Genomic DNA, 24,094 nt, shown 5'->3' with positions numbered 1-24,094 from the left:
TTTACACAACACTGACATACTGTAGTAAGTGAAACCACGGTGGTTCTAGGGACGGGAACGAGTGAGTGCTGGAGTTACAGATGTTTACACAACACTGACATACTGTAGTAAGTGAAACCACGGTGGTTCTAGGGACGGGAACGAGTGAGTGCTGGAGTTACAGATGTTTACACAACACTGACATACTGTAGTAAGTGAAACCACGGTGGTTCTCGGGATGGGAACGAGTGAGTGCTGGAGTTACAGATGTTTACACAACACTGACATACTGTAGTAAGTGAAACCACGGTGGTTCTAGGGATGGGAACGAGTGAGTGCTGGAGTTACAGATGTTTACACAACACTGACATACTGTAGTAAGTGAAACCACGGTGGTTCTAGGGACGGGAACGAGTGAGTGCTGGAGTTACAGATGTTTACACAACACTGACATACTGTAGTAAGTGAAACCACGGTGGTTCTCGGGATGGGACGAGTGAGTGCTGGAGTTACATATGTTTACACAACACTGACACAAGATGGATGGGACTGTGTGATTGGTAACTAATGGACTGAGACAGGGTCGGGTTAAAGCTGTAGTTAACCCAATGTAGGTAGTGCAGAAGAGTACAGCCCTCTCCTAGTCAGGCTGGTGCAGTGGTAAGTGTAAGCCCTCTCCTAGTCAGGCTGGTAGTAACACTGGTGCAGTGGTATGTGTAAAGCCCTCTCCTAGTCAGGCTGGTAGTCAGGCTGGTGCAGTGGTAGGTGTACAGCCCTCTCCTAATCAGGCTGGTAGTCAGGCTGGTGCAGTGGTAGGTGTAAAGCCCTCTCCTAGTCAGACTGGTGCAGTGGTAGGTGTAAAGCCCTCTCCTAGTCAGGCTGGTGCAGTGGTAGGTGTAAAGCCCTCTCCAAGTCAGGCTGGTAGTAACACTGGTGCAGTGGTAGGTGTAAAGCCCTCTCCTAGTCAGGCTGGTAGTAACACTGATGCAGTGGTAGGTGTAAAGCCCTCTCCTAGTCAGGCTGGTGCAGTGGTAGGTGTAAAACCCTCTCCTAATCAGGCTGGTAGTCAGGCTGGTGCAGTGGTAGGTGTAAAACTCTCTCCTAGTCAGGCTGGCACAGTGGTAGGTGTAAAGCCCTCTCCTAGTCAGGCTGGTAGTCAGGCTGGTGCAGTGGTAGGTGTAAAGCCCCCTCCTAGTCAGGCTGGTAGTAACACTGGTGCAGTGGTAGGTGTAAAGCCCTCTCCTAATCAGGCTGGTAGTCAGGCTGGTGCAGTGGTAGGTGTAAAGCCCTCTCCTAATCAGGCTGGTAGTAACACTGGTGCAGTGGTATGTGTAAAGCCCTCTCCAAGTCAGGCTGGTTGTAACACTGATGCAGTGGTAGGTGTAAAGCCCTCTCCTAGTCAGGCTGGTGCAGTGGTAGGTATAAAGCCCTCTCCTAGTCAGGCTGGTGCAGTGGTAGGTGTATAGCCCTCTCCAAGTCAGGCTGGTAGTAACACTGGTGCAGTGGTAGGTGTGAAGCCCTCTCCTAGTCAGGCTGGTAGTAACACTGATGCAGTGGTAGATGTAAAGCCCTCTCCTAGTCAGGCTGGTGCAGTGGTAGGTGTAACGTCCTCTCCAAGTCAGGCTGGTAGTAACACTGGTGCAGTGGTATGTGTAAAGCCCTCTCCTAGTCAGGCTGGTAGTAACACTGATGCAGTGGTAGGTGTAAAGCCCTCTCCTAGTCAGGCTGGTAGTCAGGCTGGTAGTCAGGCTGGTAGTCAGGCTGGTAGTCAGGCTGGTGCAGTGGTAGGTGTAAAGCCCTCTCCAAGTCAGGCTGGTAGTAACACTGGTGCAGTGGTATGTGTAAAGCCCTCTCCTAGTCAGGCTGGTAGTAACACTGATGCAGTGGTAGGTGTAAAGCCCTCTCCTAGCCAGGCTGGTGCAGTGGTAGGTGTAAAGCCCTCTCCTAGTCAGGCTGGTGCAGTGGTAGGTGTAAAGCCCTCTCCTAGTCAGGCTGGTGCAGTGGTAGGTATAAAGCCCTCTCCTAGTCAGGCTGGTAGTCCGGCTGGTGCAGTGGTAGGTGTAAAGCCCTCTCCTAGTCAGGCTGGTGCAGTGGTAGGTGTAAAGCCCTCTCCTAGTCAGGCTGGTGCAGTGGTAGGTGTAAAGCCCTCTCCTAGTCAGGCTGGTGCAGTGGTAGGTGTAAAGCCCTCTCCTAATCAGGCTGGTAGTCAGGCTGGTGCAGTGGTAGGTGTAAAGCCCTCTCCTAGTCAGGCTGGTAGTCTGTCTTGCCTGCAGATAGAAAGCTGTGTCTCTGTCTCTGTCCTGCCTGCAGATAGAAAGCTGTGTCTCTGTGTCTGTCCTGCCTGCAGATAGAAAGCTGTGTCTCTGTCCTGCCTGGAGATAGAAAGCTGTGTCTCTGTCCTGCCTGCAGATAGAAAGCTATGTCTCTGTCTTTGTCCTGTCTGCAGATAGAAAGCTGTGTCTCTGTCCTGCCTGGAGATAGAAAGCTGTGTCTCTGTCCTGCCTACAGATAGAAAGCTGTGTCTCTGTCCTGCCTGCAGATAGAAAGCTGTGTCTCTGTCCTGCCTGCAGATAGAAAGCTGTGTCTCTGTCCTGTCTGCAGATAGGGAGCTGTCTCTCTGTCTTTCTTGCCTGCCTGAGTAGCCATGTCTTGATTGAATGCACATAGCCTAGTTTTTTCATTTAGAAAATGATTAAATATAGCTTGAGACCTTCAGTAAAAGTTTAGATGCAGTTGTTGCCACATAGTGACAGTAAAAGTTGTTTGCTGTACTTGGTGTACTTGGTACACGCTGACCTTGTTTATACTTCAAACTGGGTGATGATGTTCTGTACCTTCTACAGTAGAGTCCCAACCCAGTGATGTGTCCCTCTCACCAACTGAGAACTGGTTTTAGTGTTCTGGGTCACAATTATTTTGGGCTGCAGTGAAACCCCTCAGTGGGTTGGCTGGCTTGGAAGGCCCAAACCTCACTGGTGACAGGGGCTGGTTCCGTGGTTTGATATGAATTCTGTAGTGGAGTTACATGGTGTCACGGAAACGTTGGTACTTTTCCCCAAATACTGTAACATGAAGAACAGTTCAATGTCTCACGTCATCGACTGATTTTAAGATCAAGTCTGTTTTATCAGCGCAGCCAATGTCCCCTTTTAGGGCTAGTGCACAGTGCCTGCTCCAATCATACTGACTCTAGTCTGTCCTGAGGAACCACTGGGAGACTGGGCTGAGGAACCACTGGGAGACTGGGCTGAGGAACCACTGGGAGACTGGGCTGAGGAACCACTGGGAGACTGGGCTGAGGAACCACTGGGAGGCTGGGCTGTATCATGTTATCTCCTCTCTCATACTGACTCTAGTCTGTCCTGAGGAACCACTGGGAGACTGGGCTGAGGAACCACTGGGAGACTGGGCTGAGGAACCACTGGGAGTCTGGACTGTACCATGTTATCTCCTCTCTCATACTGACCCTAGTCTGGACTGTACCATGTTATCTCTCCTCTCATACTGACTCTAGTCTGTCCTGAGGAACCACTGGGAGGCTGGGCTGAGTTGTTATCTCCCCTCTCAAACTGACTCTAGTCTGGACTGTACCATGTTATCTCCTCTCTCATACCGTCTCTAGTCTGTCCTGAGGAACCACTGGGAGGCTGGGCTGAGGAACCACTGGGAGTCTGGGCTGAGTTGTTATCTCCTCTCTCATACTGACTCTAGTCTGTCCTGAGGAACCACTGGGAGGCTGGGCTGAGGAACCACTGGGAGTCTGGACTGAGATGTTATCTCCTCTCTCATACTGACTCTAGTCTGTCCTGAGGAACCACTGGGAGTCTGGACTGTACCATGTTATCTCTCCTCTCATACTGACTCTAGTCTGTCCTGAGGAACCAATGGGAGTCTAGACTGAGATGTTATCTCCTCTCTCATACTGACTTTAGTCTGTCCTGAGGAACCACTGGGAGTCTGGACTGTACCATGTTATCTCTCCTCTCATACTGACTCTAGTCTGTCCTGAGGAACCACTGGGAGGCTGGACTGAGATGTTATCTCCTCTCTCATACTGACTCTAGTCTGTCCTGAGGAACCACTGGGAGTCTGGACTGAGATGTTATCTCCTCTCTCATACTGATTCTAGTCTGTCCTGAGGAACCACTGGGAGTCTGGACTGTACCATGTTATCTCCCCTCTCATACTGACTCTAGTCTGGACTGTCTCATGTTATCTCCTCTCTCATACTGACTCTAGTTTGTCCTGAGGAACCACTGGGAATCTGGACTGTACCATGTTATCTCCCCTCTCATACTGACTCTAGTCTGGACTGTCTCATGTTATCTCCTCTCTCATACTGACTCTAGTCTGTCCTGAGGAACCACTGGGAGTCTGGACTGTACCATGTTATCTCCCCTCTCATACTGACTCTAGTTTGTCCTGAGGAACCACTGGGAGTCTGTCCTGAGGAACCACTGGGAGTCTGTCCTGAGGAACCACTGGGAGTCTGTCCTGAGGAACCACTGGGAGTCTGTCCTGAGGAACCACTGGGAGGCTGGGCTGAGGAACCACTGGGAGTCTGGGCTGAGGAACCACTGGGAGTCTGTCCTGAGGAACCACTGGGAGTCTGTCCTGAGGAACCACTGGGAGTCTGGGCTGAGGAACCACTGGGAGTCTGGGCTGAGGAACCACTGGGAGTCTGGACTGTACCATGTTATCTCCTCTCTCATACTGACTCTAGTCTGTCCTGAGGAACCACTGGGAGTCTGGGCTGAGGAACCACTGGGAGTCTGGACTGTACCATGTTATCTCCTCTCTCATACTGACTCTAGTTTGTCCTGAGGAACCACTGGGAGTCTGGACTGAGGAACCACTGGGAGTGGAAGGTACTACACTCTGCTGTCGTGGAAGGTACTACACTCTGCTGTCGTGGAAGGTACTACACTCTGCTGTCGTGGAAGGTACTACACTCTGCTGTCGTGGAAGGTACTACACTCTGCTGTCGTGGAAGGTATATGCAGGAATTTGCTGTATACCCACTTGTTTTGGTGGGCATTGCATATAGTCCATTTTAAATCCCCACAATGCATTTCAAAGTAGTGTAGTGGAGGTAAACACTGGGTCAATTAATAAGGCTGATGGAACAAATCAGAATGTTTTGGGTTAAAATGCTGATAAACTATTATTTTCTTCACTCTTTAAGCACAGCGATCTCCACACGACGGTAGGACTACACGCACATGTAGCCAGGAAAACACGGTTTCATGGACAGAGATGGAAACATCTGTTAGAATATAGAACGAGAGGGGAGATCTAAACCATCCATGATAATCCATGCAACAACTATCATGGGTTGTTCATATGACTGGGATTATCAACTATCATGGGTTGTTAATATGACTGGGATTATCAACAATTATCATGGGTTGTTAATATGACTGGGATTATCAACAACTATCATGGGTTGTTAATATGACTGGGATTATCAACAACTATCATGGGTTGTTAATATGACTGAGATTATCAACTATCATGGGTTGTTAATATGACTGGGGTTATCAACAACTAGCATGGGTTGCTAATATGACTGGGATTATCAACAACTATCATGGGTTGTTAATATGACTGGGGTTATCAACAACTAGCATGGGTTGCTAATATGACTGGGATTATCAACAACTATCATGGGTTGTTAATATGACTGGGATTATCAACAACTATCATGGGTTGTTAATATGACTGGGATTATCAACAACTATCATGGGTTGTTAATATGACTGGGATTATCAACTATCATGGGTTGTTAATATGACTGGGATTATCAACAACTATCATGGGTTGTTAATATGACTGGGATTATCAACAACTATCATGGGTTGTTAATATGACTGGGATTATCAACAACTATCATGGGTTGTTAATATGACTGGGATTACCAACAACTATCATGGGTTGTTAATATGACTGGGATTATCAACAACTATCATGGGTTGTTAATATGACTGGGATTATCAACAACTATCATGGGTTGTTAATATGACTCGGATTATCAACAACTATCATGGGTTGTTAATATGACTGGGATAATGCCTTTGGCTGCTAGACAATGAAAGAAAGTTGATATGAAAACCAATAGAACAGGAGAACGCATAATGAGGAAGTATTTTTCTAAAATAATTGCCTCCATGTTTTCTATGGTGGGATTTTGGCTATAGGATACTTTGAAGCAAGGTGAGACATGCCTCATAATATAAACTAAAATGTCCAGGTTTCAAACCATTTAAAGGAACAGTACAAATATAGAGATGATAATGATAGACTGTCTACTGACTACTCTGTTACCCCCTGTCAATACCCTACTACTCTATAACCCCCTGTGAATACCCAACTACTCTCTTACCCCCTGTGAATACCCTACTATTCTGTTACCCCCTGTGAATACCCTACTACTCTATAACCCCCTGTGCATACCCTACTACTCTCTTACCCCCTGTGAATACCCTACTACTCTATAACCCCCTGTGAATACGCTACTACTCTCTTACCCCCTGTGAATACCCTACTACTCTCTTACCCCCTGTGAGTACCCTACTACTCTCTTACCCCCTGTGAGTACCCTACTACTCTCTTACCCCCTGTGAGTACCCTACTACTCCATTACCCCCTTTGAATACCCTACTACTCTCTTACCCCCTGTGAGTACCCTACTACTCTCTTACCCCCTGTGAGTACCCTACTACTCTCTTACCCCCTGTGAATACCCTACCACTCTATTACCCACTGTGAGTACCCTACTACTCTATTACCCACTGTGAATACCCTACTACTCTATTACCCCCTTTGAATACCCTACTACTCTCTTACCCCCTTTGAATACCCTACTACTCTCTTACCCCCTGTGAGTACCCTACTACTCTCTTACCCACTGTGAATACCCTACTACTCTATTACCCACTGTGAATACCCTACTACTCTATTACCCACTGTGAGTACCCTACTACTCTATTACACACTGTGAATACCCTACTACTCTATTACACACTGTGAATACCCTACTACTCTATTACCCACTGTGAATACCCTACTACTCTATTACCCCCTGTGAATACCCTACTACTCTCTTACCCCCTTTGAATACCCTACTACTCTCTTACCCCCTGTGAGTACCCTACTACTCTCTTACCCACTGTGAATACCCTACTACTCTATTACCCACTGTGAATACCCTACTACTCTATTACCCACTGTGAATACCCTACTACTCTCTTACCCCTTGTGAATACCCTACTACTCTATTACCCCTTGTGAATACCCTACTACCCTCTTACCCCCTGTGAATACCCTACTACTCTCTTACCCCCTGTGAATACCCTACTACTCTCTTACCCCTTGTGAATACCCTACTACCCTCTTACCCCCTGTGAATACCCTACTACTCTCTTACCCCCTGTGAATACCCTACTACTCTCTTACCCCTTGTGAATAACCTACTACCCTTTTACCCCCTGGGAATACCGTATTACCCCCTGGGAATACCCTACTACTCTATTACCCACTGTGAATACCCTACTACTCTCTTACCCCTTGTGAATACCCTACTACTCTCTTACCCCTTGTGAATAACCTACTACTCTATTACCCACTGTGAATACCCTACTACTCTCTTACCCCTTGTGAATACCCTACTACTCTATTACCCCCTGTGTGTACCCTACTACTCTCTTACCCACTGTGAATACCCTACTACTCTATTACCCACTGTGAATACCCTACTTCCCCGTGTGAATACCCTACTCCCCCATGTGAATACCCTACTACCCTGTGTGAATACCCTACTACCCCGTGTGAATACCCTACTACCCTGTGTGAATACCCTACTCCCCCATGTGAATACCCTACTACCCTGTGTGAATACCCTACTACCCTGTGTGAATACCCTACTACCCCGTGTGAATACCCTACTACCCCGTGTGAATACCCTACTCCCCCATGTGAATACCCTACTACCCTGTGTGAATACCCTACTACCCCGTGTGAATACCCTACTACCCCGTGTGAATACCCTACTACCCCGTTTGAATACCCTACTACCCCGTGTGAATACCCTACTACCCCGTGTGAATACCCTACTACCCCGTGTGAATACCCTACTACCCTGTGTGAATACCCTACTACCCTGTGTGAATACCCTACTACCCCGTGTGAATACCCTACTACCCCGTGTGAATACCCTACTACCCCGTGTGCATACCCTACTACCCTGTGTGAATACCCTACTACCCCGTGTGAATACCCTACTACCCCGTGTGAATACCCTACTACCCTGTGTGAATACCCTACTACCCTGTGTGAATACCCTACTACCCCGTGTGAATACCCTACTACCCCGTGTGAATACCCTACTCCCCCATGTGAATACCCTACTCCCCCATGTGAATACCCTACTCCCCCATGTGAATACCCTACTACCCCGTGTGAATACCCTACTACCCCGTGTGAATACCCTACTACCCTGTGTGAATACCCTACTACCCTGTGTGAATACCCTACTACCCTGTGTGAATACCCTACTACCCTGTGTGAATACCCTACTCCCCCATGTGAATACCCTACTACCCCGTGTGAATATCCTACTACCCTGTGTGAATACCCTACTACCCTGTGTGAATACCCTACTACCCCGTGTGAATACTGTACATTTCATTACTTCTGCCTATATAAACAAAACCAATAGAGGATCCAGTTGAGTCCTCCACCCCTGGTTGAGTCCTCCACCCCTGGTTGAGTCCTCCACCCCTGGTTGAGTCCTCCACCCCTGGTTGAGTCCTCCACCCCTGGTTGTATTCACCCCTGGTTGAGTCCTCCACCCCTGGTTGAGTCCTCCACCCCTGGTTGTATTCACCAGGCAGGTCTCTGTGTTGCCAGATAGGTGAGAGAAATGATGTCATTGTAGTTGTGAATATTCCTAGTGTCTTTATTGTGTTTAGGTGAGAGAAATTATGTCATTGTAGTTGTGTATATTCCTAGTGTCTTATTGTGTTTAGGTGAGAGAAATGATGTCATTGTAGTTGTGAATATTCCTAGTGTCTTTATTGTGTTTAGGTGAGAGAAATGATGTCATTGTAGTTGTGTATATTCCTAGTGTCTTATTGTGTTTAGGTGAGAGAAATGATGTCATTGTAGTTGTGACAGAAGTGATGTAACTCCAGTGCTGATTGGAGGAAGAATGTCTTGGATCAGGACAGACATGGAGGACTTGTGCCAAGTCTGTTAACTCTCTCTCTCTCTCTCTCTCTCTCTCTCTCTCTCTGACTCTCTCTCTCTCTCTCTCTCTCTCTCTGACTCTCTCTCTCTCTCTCTCTCTCTGACTCGCTCGCTCGCTCACTCACACACACACACACACTATAGAACACTAGAATTAAACAATAGCATCTGCTTTCAATCTTGTTTATTTTAGATAATTAATTAAGTCATATGATTAAAATAATTAGAGAACTACACAACTACAGCAATGATCATTTTTTAAAGTTACAACTCAACAATGATTTTAAATCAATAAGATAACATTATAATGTCAGACTTGACTTCCTTCATCTGGGCTTTTCCAGACTTTTCTCCTGTGACTTGATGCCTTCATCTCAGCAGCCGTAGAGTCTGTTGATCCTCAGGATGTCCGTGGTGGACAACCCCTGTCTCTGGCCGATGGGCACGTTGGGGTTGGGGATGGGGGTGATGGTGTCCATCCCGTTGACAGAGAAGGCTGTTTTTCCATAGTGCATGACAGAGCTGTAGTCATAAGGAGTGTTCAGGTTGTTGGTGTTTGATCTATCAAAGTTGTAGGCACTGTTAGAGTCGATGTTACTCCAGTTGATCTTGACATACTGGTCACGGTCGCTCCTGGTTTGTTCGTGTTGGAAGCCCAGAGCGTGGAGAGTCTCGTGCTGAATGATGCCGAAGTAAACACACCCGTTCATTTGGAGAGAGACCGTCTGTTGGCCTCCCACTCTCCCAAGAGAGGACCAGCACCCGTCTTTGGGCTCATAGCTGATGAAGTCAACCTGATTCTGCCGAGGCACGAAGCGAATGCAGGTCTTGGAAGGGAAGGCCCGGAGGGCATTTTCAATGCCCTGCTTGTCAGAGGAACTGAAGCTACTGCTCACTGTGTAGGGCACTTCAACCAGTCCGTCGGAGCCTTTGTTCCAGAAGCACCCTGCACTGTAAAATAACACTCAGCTGGTTAGTCAATGATACTTGAAAATACAATTATTTTGACCTAAAAAAATATATTTGTTATCTTTACTTCAATATAATTAGTACTTTACTCTACTTCACTCGTTTAGCCAACCTGAAATGTAAATATGTAAATATATCAACATAAGATGCACGTAAAAACAACTCCAAGGGAAATGTTCCCTCAATTTACTAACTTTAAGTTCCAGCAACAACTTTGACACCTGTCTCTGTTTTTAGAGGATTGTGGGTAATTCCACATTCTTTTGACTTTATAATGCTACTTTCTACACAATGTTTGTATGCAGGTTTGAACGAAGCAAAGTATATTTTGTGATAATGTAACTTTCTGAAACACTAAAAGTGAAGTATATTAAACATAAAAATACCTCGTGTTGGAAATACTAAATAAGCTGATACAGATAGTTTTAACAGTAGAATTCACACAATATTGTTTTCAGTGTGTGTTGGTTGTACCTATAGCAAATCATGGCGTTTCTGGTTGTTGGTGCCACCATGTCCCCCTCCAACAGGAACTGACTGGAGCCGTTATTAGTGGTCAGAATTCTCTCAGTGATGTCGACAGCCTCAGGGTTGTCTGGTAGGATCTCTGGTCCACTTCCATCCTCCATGAGAGGGTTGGCCTGAGAGAGGCCCAGCAGCAGCAGCAGCAGCAGCAGGGTGAGAGAGGGGCTTTGCTCCATCTTCAGTGTGTGGAGAGGAGAGACTCTGGATGGCTCCTTGGATCTGACAGTGGAGATACTCTAGATGGCTTCTTGGTCCTGGAGATGCTTTGGAGAGTCTTGATGTGTGATTCTGTCTGGTCAGTCCTGGGCTTTTTATACAGTCCTCCTCAGGTGTGTCTGCTGGAGGATTCTGGGTTGGGGTCCATGTTGTTAGTCCTAAATAAACCTCTGAAGGGAGGGCTCCACCACCACACCTACAGTTTCAACATGGTTGTAATCCATAGGGGTCCATTTACACCTGGCCATGCCTACTCAACAAATAGGTCACACACTAATGTTATGACAGTTGACTCTACTACAATGATGTGCTGAGGAACGTGTCAGATTGAGCAGGCCACTGGTTAAATATTGTCACATTTGGCATTTCCTGTTTGACAAATGCTATAGAACAGGTAAACAAGTTGTTCAGACAAACTCATCGTTTTAATATTTGTCTGGAAATATGAATCAAATGTATTGGAAGAATTATGTTTGTTATAGATTGTGGTAGTTGTGCCTGTATAGCTTAGGCCTGCATTAGTGAAACATGGCTAAATAACAAAGACCTCCAAAGTCATCATTGGCATCATGGTTTAAATCCCTGAGCGGTTTCCTTCCTCTCCGGCAACTGAGTTAGGAGGGACGACTGTATCTTTGTAGTGACTGGGTGTATTGATACACCATCCAAAGTGTAATTAATAACTTCACCATGATCAAAGGGAAATTCAATGTCTGCTTTTTTTTTTTACCCATCTACCAATAGATCAAATCAAATGTTATTGGTCACAAACACGTGTTTAGCAGATGTCATTGTGGGTTTAGCGAAATGCTTGTGCTTCTACCTCTGACGAGTGCATTAATATCTAACAATTACACAACATATTCACCAAAACACACATCTAGTAAAGGAATGGAATCAAGAATATAAAAATATATGGACGAGCAATGTCAGATTGGTATAGAATAAGATAGTGTAGGATACAGTATATACATAGGAGATGGGTAATGCAAGATATTTTGACGTTATTAATAACCTCTTGATTCTAGCCATCCCGGATCCGGGATCGTGAATACAGCCTCAAGCTCATTACCATAACGCAACGTTAACTATTCATGAAAATCGCAAAATCGAAAATCAAAATATGCTTTTCAACCATAGCAAAACAAGCATTTGTGTAAGATTATTGATAGCTAGCATAGCATTTAGCGTAGCATTCAGCATGCAACATTTTCACAAAAAACAGAAAAGCATTCAAATAAAATCATTTACCTTTGAAGAACTTCAGATGTTTTCAATGAGGAGACTCTCAGTTAGATAGCAAATGTTCAGTTTTTCCTGAAAGATTATTTGTTTAGGAGAAATCGCTCCGTTTGGTGCGTCACGTTTAGCTACGAAAAAAACCTGTATCCAGGAGTGTAATTATCCCCGCAGCTCATTAGCATAACACAACGTTAACTATTCATGAAAATCGCAAATTAAATGAAATGAATATGCTAGCTCTCAAGCTTAGCCTTTTGTTAACAACACTGTCATCTTAGATTTTCAAAATATGCTTCTCAACCATAGCAAAACAAGCATTACAAGCATTACAAGCATTACCTTTGAAGAACTTCAGATGTTTTCAATGAGGAGACTCTCAGTTAGATAGCAAATGCTCAGTTTTTCCTGAAAGATTATTTGTTTAGGAGAAATTGCTCCGTTTGGTGCGTCACGTTTGGCTACCAAAAAACCCGAAAATTCAGTCTTCAAAACTTTTTTCCAAATTAACTCCATAATATCGACTGAAACTTGGTAAACGTTGTTTAGAATCAATCCTCAAGGTGTTTTTCACATATCTCTTCATGATATATCGTTCGTTGAAAGCCTCCTCTCTCCTCTCAATCACTGGATGACTGCGTGCAGCTTGTAGATTACGCACCAATTTAGACAAAGGATACCGGACGGACCCCTGGTAAAATGTAGTCTCTTATGGCCAATCTTCCAATGATATGCCTACAAATACATCACAATGCTGCAGACACCTTGGAGAAACGATAGAAAGGGCAGGCTCATTCCCGGCGCATTCACAGCCATATAAGGAGACAATGGAAAACAGAGCTTCAAAAATTCTGCCTATTTCCTGGTTGAAGTTTCATCTTGGTTTCGCCTGTAGCATGAGTTCTGTGGCACTCACAGATTAGAGTGTTTTCTTTCCAAAGATGCCAATTAGATGCATAGTCGAGCATCTTTTTGTGACAAAATATTGAGCTTAAAACGAGCACATTTTTTTATCCATAAATTAAAAGAGCGCCCCCTATATCCAATAAGTTAAAGTGACTGGTGTTCCATTTATTAAAGTGGCCAGTGATTTCAAGTCTATGTATATAGGGCAGCGGTCTCTAATCTGCTAGTGATGGCTATTTAACAGTCTGATGGCCTTGAGATAGAAGCTGTTTTTCAGTCTCTCGGACCCAGCTTTGATGTACCTGTACTGACCTCACCTTCTGGATGATAGCAGGGTGAACAGGCAGTGACTCGGGTGGTTTTTGTCCTGGAGGGCAGGTCATTTCCCCCCGTGATGCTTAAGGCAGGCCGCGCCACCCTCTGGAGAGCCCTGCGGGTGCAGGTGGTGCAGTTGCCGTACCAGGCGGGGATACAGCCCGACAGAATGCTCTCGATTGTGCATCTGTAAAAGTTTGTGAGGGTTTTAGGTGACAAGTCAAATTTCCTTAGCCTCCTGAGGTTGAAGAGGTGCTGTTACGCCTTCCTCACCACGCTATCTGTGTGAGTGACCCATCTTAGTTAGTCAGTGATGTGTACGCCGAGGAACTTGAAGCTTTCCACCTTGTCCACTGCGGTCCCGCCGATGTGAATAGGGGGCTGCTCTCTCTGCTGTTTCCTGAAGTCCACGATCATCTCCTTTGTTTTGTTGACTTTGAATAAGTGGTTATTTTTCTGGCATCACACTCCCAGAGCCCTCTCCTCCTCCCTGTAGGCTGTCTCATCATTGTTGGTAATCAAGCCTACTACTGTTGTGTCATCTGCGAACTTGATGATTGAGTTGGAGATCATGAGTGAGCAGGGAATACAGGAGGCGACTGAGCACGCACCCCTGTGATGATCAGCGAAGTGAAGGTGTTGTTTCCTACCTTCACCACCTGAGGGAAGCCCATCAGGAAGTCCAGGACCCAATTGCACAGGACCGGGGTTCAGTCCCAGGGCCTCAAGCTTAATTATCAACTTGGAGGGTACTATGGTGTTGAATGCTGAGCTATAGTCAATGACTAGCATTCTTACATATGTATTCCTCTTGTCGAGATAGGTTAGGGCAGTGTGATGGTGGTTGCATCGTCTGTGGATCTATTGGGGCGGTAAGCAAATTGAAGTGGGTCTAGGGTGACAGGTAGGGTGGAGCTGATTTGATCCTTGACTAGTCTCCCAAAGCACTTCGTGATGACAGAAGTGAGTGTTACGGGGCGACAGTCATTTAGTTCTGTTACCTTTGCTTTCTTGGGTACAGGAACAATGGTGGCCATCTTGAAGCATGTGGGGACAGCAGACTGGGATAGGGAGAGATTGAATATGTCCGTAAACACACGAGCCAGCTGGTCTGCACATGCTCTGATGATGCGGCTGGGGATGCCGTCTGGGCCAGCAGCCTTGCGAGGGTTAACAGGTGCATCAAGCACATTGATGGCTACAGCAACTGTTGGTCAGCAGTTATCTTGGCCAAAGGCTTCACAACCAAGTAGTAGTTCCTCATTTTGTCCAGGCCATTTGTTTGTATTTTCTAAATGAAGTTGTTTCAAAAAACTAAATTTTGTTCTGCATTGTTGAAAATCTAATAACAACGTGTGGAGACCAAAAGTTGTTTTCAATTTCAACTTATTTGAGAAGAAATAGGGAATTATTTAATAAAAGTGCAACTGTAGGTCTTAACAAATCCAGTTTCTTCTATTCCACAAGGTGATATACTGATGTGTTTTGAATGACGCAATGAATGAGTCTTTTCCAGGAAGTAAACACAGGCCCACTATTAGGATAGCTGTGAAGCTTTTGCATCGGCAGGACAGAACGGAAGCATCTCCTAAACTCAAGGGTGGGTGGGTGGGGGGGGGTTCTCTTTGCTAACAACAGCTGGTGCGCAATCTCTTATATTAAGGAAGTCTGGAGGTTCTGCTCACCCAAGTTAGAATACCTCATGATAAGCTGTAGACCATACTATAGTGAGAATTTTCATCTATATTTGTCATGGCTGTCTATTTCCCACCAAAAGCAGATGCTGGTACTCAATGAGATATTTAGGGCCATAAGCCAAGAAGAAAATGCTCATCCAGAGGCAGCACTCCTAGTGGCCGGTGATTTTTTTAATGCAGGAAAACCGAAATCCTTTAAACCTGATTTCTACCAGCATGTCCTAATTTCTACCAGCATGTCACCTGTGCAACGAGGGGGGGGGGGACTCTAGATCACCTCTACTCAACACACAGAGATGTATACAAAACTCTCCCTCGCCCTCCGTTTGGTAAATCTGACTATAACACTATCCTCTTGATTCCCGCTTACAAGCAAGAACTCAAACAGGAAGTACCAGTCACACGCTCAATTCAGAAGTGGTCTGATGAAGCGGTTGCTAAGCGACAGGACTGTTTCTCTAGCACAGACTGAAATATGTTGCGGGATTCATCCAATGTTTTTGTGGAGTTCACCACATCAGTCACCGGCTTCATTGACCTCTCTAGGGTAGGGGGCAGCATTCGGAATTTTGTATGAAAAGCATGCCCAAATTAAACGGCTTGCTAATCGGGCCCAGAAGATATGATATGCATATAACTGGTATATTTGGATAGAAAACACTCTAAAGTTTCCAAAATTGTTACAATAGTGTCTGTGAGTATAACAGAACTGATTTAGCAGGCGAAGACAAATCCATTCAGGAAGTAGTTTTTTAAAAAGTTTTGTACTTTTCTATTCAATGCCATTACAGTATCCATTGACTTAGGACTCCGTTTGCAGTTCCTATGCCTTCCACTAGATGTCAACAGTCTTTAGAAATCGTTTCAGGCTTGTATTCTTATAAATGAGGGAGTAAGACCAGTCTGAATGAGTGGACCCTAAGGTGACGCAGCGTTTTTTCAGGCGCATGTGCATTTCTTGTTTACCTTTTATATTGACAACGTTATTGTTGAAATATTAGAGATCATTTAGGCTAAAAAACAACCTGAGGATTGAATATAGACATCGTTTGACATGTTTCTATGAACTTTACGGATACAATTAGGATTTTTTTGTCTGATTGTTTTGACTGAGTTTGAGCCTGTGGATTACTGAAGAAAACACGCTAACAAAACTGAGGTTTTTGGATATAAAGAGACATCATCGAACAAAAGGAACATTTATTGAGTAAATTAATGTCTTCTGATTGCCACCATATGAAGATCATCAAAGGTAAGGGATTAATTTTATCTCTCTTTCTGAGTTTTGTAACGCTTCTGCTTGGCTGGTTACTGTTTATAATAATTTGTCAACTGTGCTATGTTCTGGGCTAGGTATGTTCTGGGCTAGGTATGCTTTCGCCGAAAAGCATTTTATAAATATGACACTGTGGTTGGTTTAACAAGAAGTTCATCTTTAAACCTATGCAAAATATGTTTTGTTTTCTGAATTTTTAGAATGAGCATTTCTGTAATTGAATTTGGCGCTCTGCAACCTCACTGGATGATTGCCAGATGTCCCACATACCCTAGAGAGGTTAATAAGTGCATCGACAACGTCATCTCCAGTGACCGTGCGTACATATCCAAACCAGAAGCCATTGATTACAGACAACATCCGCACTGAGCTAAATGCTAGAGCTGCCGCTTTCTAGGACCGGGACACTCGTTTTTATTTACCCCACAAGACATGCCCCAGAGGTCTCTTCACAGTCTCCATGGACTTCACAGTGTCCCAGAACTTTTTGGAGTTGGAGCTACAGGATGCAAATTTCTGCCTGAAGAAGCTGGCCTTAGCTTTCCTGACTGACTGCCTGTATTGGTTCCTGACTTCCCTGAACAGTTGCATATCGCGGGGACTATTCGATGCTATTGCAGTCCGCCACAGGATGTTTTTGTGCTGGTCGAGGGCAGTCAGGTCTGGAGTGAACCAAGGGCTATATCTGTTCTTAGTTCTGCATTTTTTGAACGGAGCATGCTTATCTAAAATGGTGAGGAAGTTACTTTTAAAGAATGACCAGGCATCCTCAACTGGCGGGATGAGGTCAATATCCTTCCAGGATACCTGGGCCAGGTCGATTAGAAAGGCCTGCTCGCAGAAGTGTTTTAGGGAGCGTTTGACAGTGCTGAGGGGTGGTCGTTTGACTGCGGACCCATAGCGGATACAGGCAATGAGGACAGCGGAGGTGTATTTGGAGAGCCGGTGGGTCAGGATGACGTCTATGAGGGTGCCCTTGTTTACAGATTTAGGGTTGTACCTGGTGGGTTCCTTGATGATTTGTGTGAGATTGAGGGCATCTAGCTTAGATTGTAGGACTGCCGGGATGTTAAGCATATCCCAGTTTAGGTCACCTAACAGAACAAACTCTGAAGCTAGATGGGGGGCGATCAATTCACAAATGGTGTCCAGGGCACAACATTGGAGCTGAGGGGGGTGGGTAGCAGGCGGCGACAGTGAGAGACTTATTTCTGGAGAGAGTAATTTTTAAAATTAGTATTTTCTTTTGGGTATGGACCTGGAAAGTATGACATTACTTTGCAGGCTATCTCTGCAGTAGACTGCAACTCCTCCCCCTTTGGCAGTTCTATCTTGACGGAAAATGTTATAGTTGGGTATGGAAATCTCCGAATTTTTGGTGGCCTTCCTGAGCCAGGATTCAGACACGGCAAGGACATCAGGGTTAGCAGAGTGTGCTAAAGCAGTGAGTAAAACAAACTTAGGGAGGAGGCTTCTGATGTTGACATGCATGAAACCAAGGCTTTTTCGATCACAGAAGTCAACAAATGAGGGTGCCTGGGGACATGCAGGGCCTGGGTTTACCTCCACATCACCCGCGGAACAGAGGAGGAGTAGTATGAGGGTGTGGCTAAAGGCTATCAAAACTGGTCGCCTAGAGCGTTGGGGACAAAGAATAAAAGGAGCAGATTTCTGGGCGTGGTAGAGTATATTCAGGGCATAATGCGCAGACAGGGGTATGGTGGGGTGCGGGTACAGCGGAGGTAAGCCCAGGCACTGGGTGACGATAAGAGAGGTTGTATCTCTGGACATGCTGGTTGTAATGGGTGAGGTCACCGCATGTGTGGGAGGTGGGACAAAGGAGGTATCAGGGGTATGAAGAGTAGAACTAGGGGCTCCATTGTAAACTAAAACAATGATAACTAACCTGAACAACAGTATACAAGGCATATTGACATTTGAGAGAGACATACAGCGAGGCATACAGAAATCACAGGTGTTGAATAGGGAGAGCTAGCTAAAACAGTAGGTGAGACAACAACAGCTAATCAGCTAGCACAACAACAGCAGGTAAAATGGCGTTGACTAGGCAGAGAGGGTCGGATTCACTACACAGAGAGCCTGAGTGTGGCTGGGGCCGACAGATAAAACATAAACAAGCAGAATGGAGTACCGTGATTAATGGACAGTCCAGCAGGCATCAGCTATGTAGCCAAGTGATCACATTGTCCAGGGAGCAGCGGTGGATGGGACAGGGAAGCTAGACTGGCGAGTATTATCCAGGCAAAAAAAACTGGCTGGCTGTTCAGAAGGTAAAAGCCGCTAGCAGTGGCTAACAATGACTACATAGCTTGTAGCTAGTTAGCTGGTTAGCTTCTGGAGGTTCTTGAATGTGTTCTAAAGATAAAAAATATAGCGATTCCGTATCACATTGGGTGAGGCAGGTTACCGGAAGGTATAATCAAATAAAAAATCGAAAAGAGATTGAAAGTAAATATGGGACCAGTGAGTGGTTGGGCTGGCTGGGGACGCGGCGATTCAGACAGTTAGCAGGCCTGTGCTAACAAGCTAACAGTTAGTAGGCCGGGGCTAAACAAGCTAGCAGTTAGCAGACCGGGGCTAAAAAAGCTAGCAGTTAGCAGGCCGAATTAGCAAGCAAGCAGAAAGCAAGGGCTAGAAAGTTAGCCTTTGGGGGACGTCGCGATGGGTTTAAGTCTGTTTATGCCTCTTCATGCGGTGACATCGATAAACCGGTCGTGGGTCCGGATATTGTAGCCCAGGAGTATGCTTCGGTGGTAGCACAGGAGCTCTGGCCGGGCTAGCTTCAAGCTAAGTGGATGGAAACGCTAGCCAGGAGTAGTCATCCGGGGTTGCGGTTAGCTAGTTAGCTGGTTGTGAAGATCCAGATGAAAATGTTCCGTTTGCGGTGGGAATCCGGGGATAAAAATAATAGGTCCGTTATGTTAGAGTCGCGTTGTTCGAACTGGCGAGAGCTTTCTGAGCTAAAGGTTAGCTGATGACCGGTTAGCTGATGACCGCTAGCAATGGTTTGCTGACTGATAGCTGGTAGTTAGCTGGCTAGCTTCAGTTGAGGGGATCCGAAGTAAATATAAATACTTTAGAAAAAAAAAGCAAAATGTTTTAAAAGATATGCGAAGAAAAATATGTAAAAAAAAAAAAGATATATACAAGGGACACGACACGACGTCTGACTGCTACGCCATCTTGGAACAATGGATTAAGGATTACAAAGGGAAACCCAGCCACAAGCTGCCTAGTGACACAAGCCTACCAGATGTGCTAAATGAATGCTACGCTTGCTCTGAGCCGAGCAACACTGAACCATGCGTGAGAGCACCAGCTGTTATGGATGACTTTGTGATCATGTTTTCCGTAGCCGATGTGACCTTTTTAAACAGTTGAACGTTCACAAGCCCTCAGGGTCAGATGGATTACCAGGACGTGTTCTCCGAGCATGACAAGTGTATTCACTGACATTTTCAACCTCTCTCTGACCCAGTCTGTAATACCTACATTTTTCAAGCAGACCACCATAGTCTCTGTGCACAAGAACAGATCATCGCCCCGTAGCACTCACTTCTGTAGCTATGAAATTCTTTGAAAGTCTGGGCATGACCCACATTAACACAATCATCCCAGAAACCCTAGACCCAGTCCAATTTGCATACCGCCCCAACAGATCCACAGATGACACCAACTCTATTGCACTCCACACTGCCCTTTCCCTGGACAAAAGGAACACCTATGTAAGAATGCTGTTCATTGACTACAGCTCAGCGTTCAACACCGTAGTGCCCTCCAAGATCCAAGATAAATAGAGAGAGATGTCAGCATGTCTGCAGAACGTTTTGGTTTGTTAGTCTATCTAGTCTAAACATATTTTATGTGATAAGATTCAATGTACAGCATTTTAAAACATTTTGAGGAGAAACCTGTATTTTTGGGGGGGATGTGTGACTCCACATTGAAGTGATGATTTTAGCAGACCAGACCAGTGACATCTACAGTATAAATATTAACAAGAAAATAAAATACCGTGTGGTCGATTTTTATTTCTGCTTTGTTGTCAGATTCCCAGAGCAGATATTTATGTTGTCCTCTGTCTGCCTCCTTCATTCTCTTCCAAAAATAATAATTATGTCATAATCTTTCATGTCATTGTAGTTGTGAATATTCCTAGTGTCTTATTGTGTTTATGTGAGAGAAATGATGTCATTGTAGTTGTGAATATTCCTAGTGTCTTATTGTGTTTAGGTGAGAGAAATGATGTCATTGTACTTGTGACAGAAGTGATGCAACTCTAGTGCTGATTGGAGGAAGAATGTCTTGGATCAGGACAGACATGGAGGACTTGTGCCAAGTCTGTTAATTTAACTATCACTCACTCACTCACTCACTCACTCACTCACTCACTCACTCACACACTCACACACTCACACACAGACAAATAAACACACTAGAAAACACTAGAATTACACATTAGCATCTGCTTTCAATCTTGTTTATTTTAGATAATTAATTAAGTCATATGATTAAAATAATTAGAGAACTACACAACTACAGCAATGATCATTTTTAAAAGTTACAACTCAACAATGATTTTAAATCAATAAGATAACATTATAATGTCAGACTTGACTTCCTTCATCTGGGCTTTTCCAGACTTTTCTCCTGTGACTTGATGCCTTCATCTCAGCAGCCGTAGAGTCTGTTGATCCTCAGGATGTCCGTGGTGGACAACCCCTGTCTCTGGCCGATGGGCACGTTGGGGTTGGGGATGGGGGTGATGGTGTCCATCCCGTTGACAGAGAAGGCTGTTTTTCCATAGTGCATGACAGAGCTGTAGTCATAGGGAGTGTTCAGGTTGTTGGTGTTTGATCTATCAAAGTTGTAGGCACTGTTAGAGTCGATGTTACTCCAGTTGATGGTGACGTACTCGTCACGGTCGCTCCTGGTTTGTTCGTGTTGGAAGCCCAGAGCGTGGAGAGTCTCGTGCTGAATGATGCCGAAGTAAACACACCTGTTCATTTGGAGAGAGACCGTCTGTTGGCCTCCCACTCTCCCAAGAGGGGACCAGCACCCGTCTCTGGGCTCGTAGCTGATAAAGTCAACCTGATTCTGCCAAGGCACGAAGCGAATGCAGGTCTTGGAAGTGAAGGCCAGGAGGGCGTTTTCAATGCCCTGCTTGTCAGAGGAACTGAAGCTACTGCTCACTGTGTAGGGCACTTCAACCAGTCCGTCGGAGCCTTTGTTCCAGAAGCACCCTGCACTGTAAAATAACACTCAGCTGGTTAGTCAATGATACTTGAAAATACAATTATTTTGACCTAAAAAAATATATTTGTTATCTTTACTTCAATATAATTAGTACTTTACTCTACTTCATTCGTTTAACCAACCTGAAATGTAAATATGTAAATATATCAACATAAGACGCACGTAAAAACAACTCCAAGGGAAATTTTCCCTCAATTTACTAACTTTAAGTTCTAGCAACAACTTTGACACCTAGCTCTGTTTTTAGAGGATTGTGGGTAATTCCACATTCTTTTGACTTTATAATATTTCTACACAATGTTTGTATGCAGGTTTGACGGAAGAAAAGTATATTTCTATATCAGTACGAGGCAACTTTCTGAAACACTAAAAGTGAAGTATATTAAACATAAAAATACCTCGTGTTGGAAATACTAAATAAGCTGATGCAGATAGTTTTAACAGTAGAATTCGCACAATATTGTTTTCAGTGTGTGTTGGTTGTACCTATAGCAAACCATGGCGTTTCTGGTTGTTGGTGCCACCATGTCCCCCTCCAACAGGAACTGACTGGAGCCGTTATTAGTGGTCAGAATTCTCTCAGTGATGTCGACAGCCTCAGGGTTGTCTGGTAGGATCTCTGGTCCACTTCCATCCTCCATGAGAGGGTTGGCCTGAGAGAGGCCCAGCAGCAGCAGCAGCAGCAGGGGGAGAGAGGGGCTTTGCTCCATCTTCAGTGTGTGGAGAGGAGAGACTCTGGATGGCTCCTTGGATCTGACAGTGGAGATACTCTAGATGGCTTCTTGGTCCTGGAGATGCTTTGGAGAGTCTTGATGTGTTATTCTGTCTGGTCAGTCCTGGGCTTTTTATACAGTCCTCCTCAGGTGTGTCTGCTGGAGGATTCTGGGTTGGGGTCCATGTTGTTAGTCCTAAATAAACCTCTGAAGGGAGGCCTCCACCACCACACCTACAGTTTCAACATGGTTGTAATCCATAGGGGTCCATTTACACCTGGCCATGCCTACTCAACAAATAGGTCACACACTAATGTTATGACAGTTGACTCTACTACAATGATGTGCTGAGGAACGTGTCAGATTGAGCAGGCCACTGGTTAAATATTGTCACATTTGCCATTTCCTGTTTAACAAATGCTATAGAACAGGTAAACAAGTTGTTCAGACAAACTCATCGTTTTAATATTTGTCTGGAAATATGAATCAAATGTATTGGAAGAATTATGTTTGTTATAGATTGTGGTAGTTGTGCCTGTATAGCTTAGGCCTGCATTAGTGAAACATGGCTAAATAACAAAGACCTCCAAAGTCATCATTGGCATCATGGTTTAAATCCCTGAGCGGTTTCCTTCCTCTCCGGCAACTGAGTTAGGAGGGACAACTGTATCTTTGTAGTGACTGGGTGTATTGATACACCATCCAAAGTGTAATTAATAACTTCACCATGAAATTCAATGTCTGCTTTTTTTTTTTTTACCCATCTACCAATAGATCAAATCAAATGTTATTGGTCACAAACACGCGTTTAGCAGATGTCATTGTGGGTTTAGCGAAATGCTTGTGCTTCTACCTCTGACGAGTGCATTAATATCTAACAATTACACAACATATTCACCAAAACACACGTCTAGTAAAGGAATGGAATCAAGAATATAAAAATATAATGACGAGCAATGTCAGATTGGTATAGAATAAGATAGTGTAGGATACAGTATATACATAGGAGATGGGTAATGCAAGATATTTTGACGTTATTAAAGTGACTGGTGTTCCATTTATTAAAGTGGCCAGTGATTTCAAGTCTATGTATATAGGGCAGCAGCCTCTAATGTGCTAGTGATGGCTATTTAACAGTCTGATGGCCTTGAGATAGAAGCTGTTTTTCAGTCTCTCGGTCCCAGCTTTGATGTACCTGTACTGACCTCACCTTCTGGATGATAGCAGGGTGAACAGGCAGTGACTCGGGTGGTTGTTGTCCTGGAGGGCAGGTAATTTCCCCCCGTGATGCTTAAGGCAGGCCGCGCCACCCTCTGGAGAGCCCTGCAGATGCAGGTGGTGCAGTTGCCGTACCAGGCGGTGATACAGCCCGACAGAATGCTCTCGATTGTGCATCTGTAAAAGTTTGTGAGGGTTTTAGGTGTCAAATTTCTTTAGCCTCCTGAGGTTGAAGAGGTGCTGTTACGCCTTCCTCACCACGCTGACTGTGTGAGTGACCATCTCAGTTAGTCAGTGATGTGTACGCCGAGGAACTTGAAGCTTTCCACCTTGTCCACTGCGGTCCCGTCGATGTGAATAGGGGGCTGCTCTCTCTGCTGTTTCCTGAAGTCCACGATCATCTCCTTTATTTTGTTGACTTTGAATAAGAGGTTATTTTTCTGGCATCACACTCCCCGAGCCCTCTCCTACTCCCTGTAGGCTGTCTCATCATTGTTGGTAATCAAGCCTACTACTGT

At 45.0% G+C, this 24,094-nt stretch overlaps 3 protein-coding genes across 5 annotated transcripts in view; 1 reads left to right on the top strand and 2 right to left on the bottom strand.

Moving 5' to 3' along the window:
- Nucleotides 1-24,094, top strand: part of LOC109884877 (nuclear receptor ROR-alpha A-like) — a 254,807-nt gene that overhangs the window by 5,192 nt on the left and 225,521 nt on the right. The window lies entirely within an intron of this gene.
- LOC116359669 (high choriolytic enzyme 1-like) lies at nucleotides 9,579-10,895 on the bottom strand. Its single transcript, XM_031812908.1, has 2 exons — nucleotides 10,669-10,895; nucleotides 9,579-10,176 (listed from the first exon to the last, which is right to left on the bottom strand). The coding sequence occupies exons 1-2, from the start codon at nucleotides 10,893-10,895 to the stop codon at nucleotides 9,600-9,602; spliced, it is 804 nt and encodes a 267-aa protein (XP_031668768.1). The 3' UTR covers nucleotides 9,579-9,599.
- Nucleotides 21,040-22,355, bottom strand: LOC116359670 (high choriolytic enzyme 1-like). Its single transcript, XM_031812909.1, has 2 exons — nucleotides 22,132-22,355; nucleotides 21,040-21,637 (listed from the first exon to the last, which is right to left on the bottom strand). Exons 1-2 carry the CDS (start codon nucleotides 22,353-22,355, stop codon nucleotides 21,061-21,063), a joined length of 801 nt encoding a protein of 266 aa, XP_031668769.1. The 3' UTR covers nucleotides 21,040-21,060.

Source organism: Oncorhynchus kisutch, unplaced genomic scaffold (genome assembly GCF_002021735.2).
Source record: "Oncorhynchus kisutch isolate 150728-3 unplaced genomic scaffold, Okis_V2 Okis03b-Okis08b_hom, whole genome shotgun sequence".
In the NCBI taxonomy this organism is placed as follows: domain Eukaryota; kingdom Metazoa; phylum Chordata; class Actinopteri; order Salmoniformes; family Salmonidae; genus Oncorhynchus; species Oncorhynchus kisutch.
The sequence above is the reverse complement of the archived record's forward strand: the minus strand, read 5'-3'. Positions and strand labels throughout refer to the sequence as shown.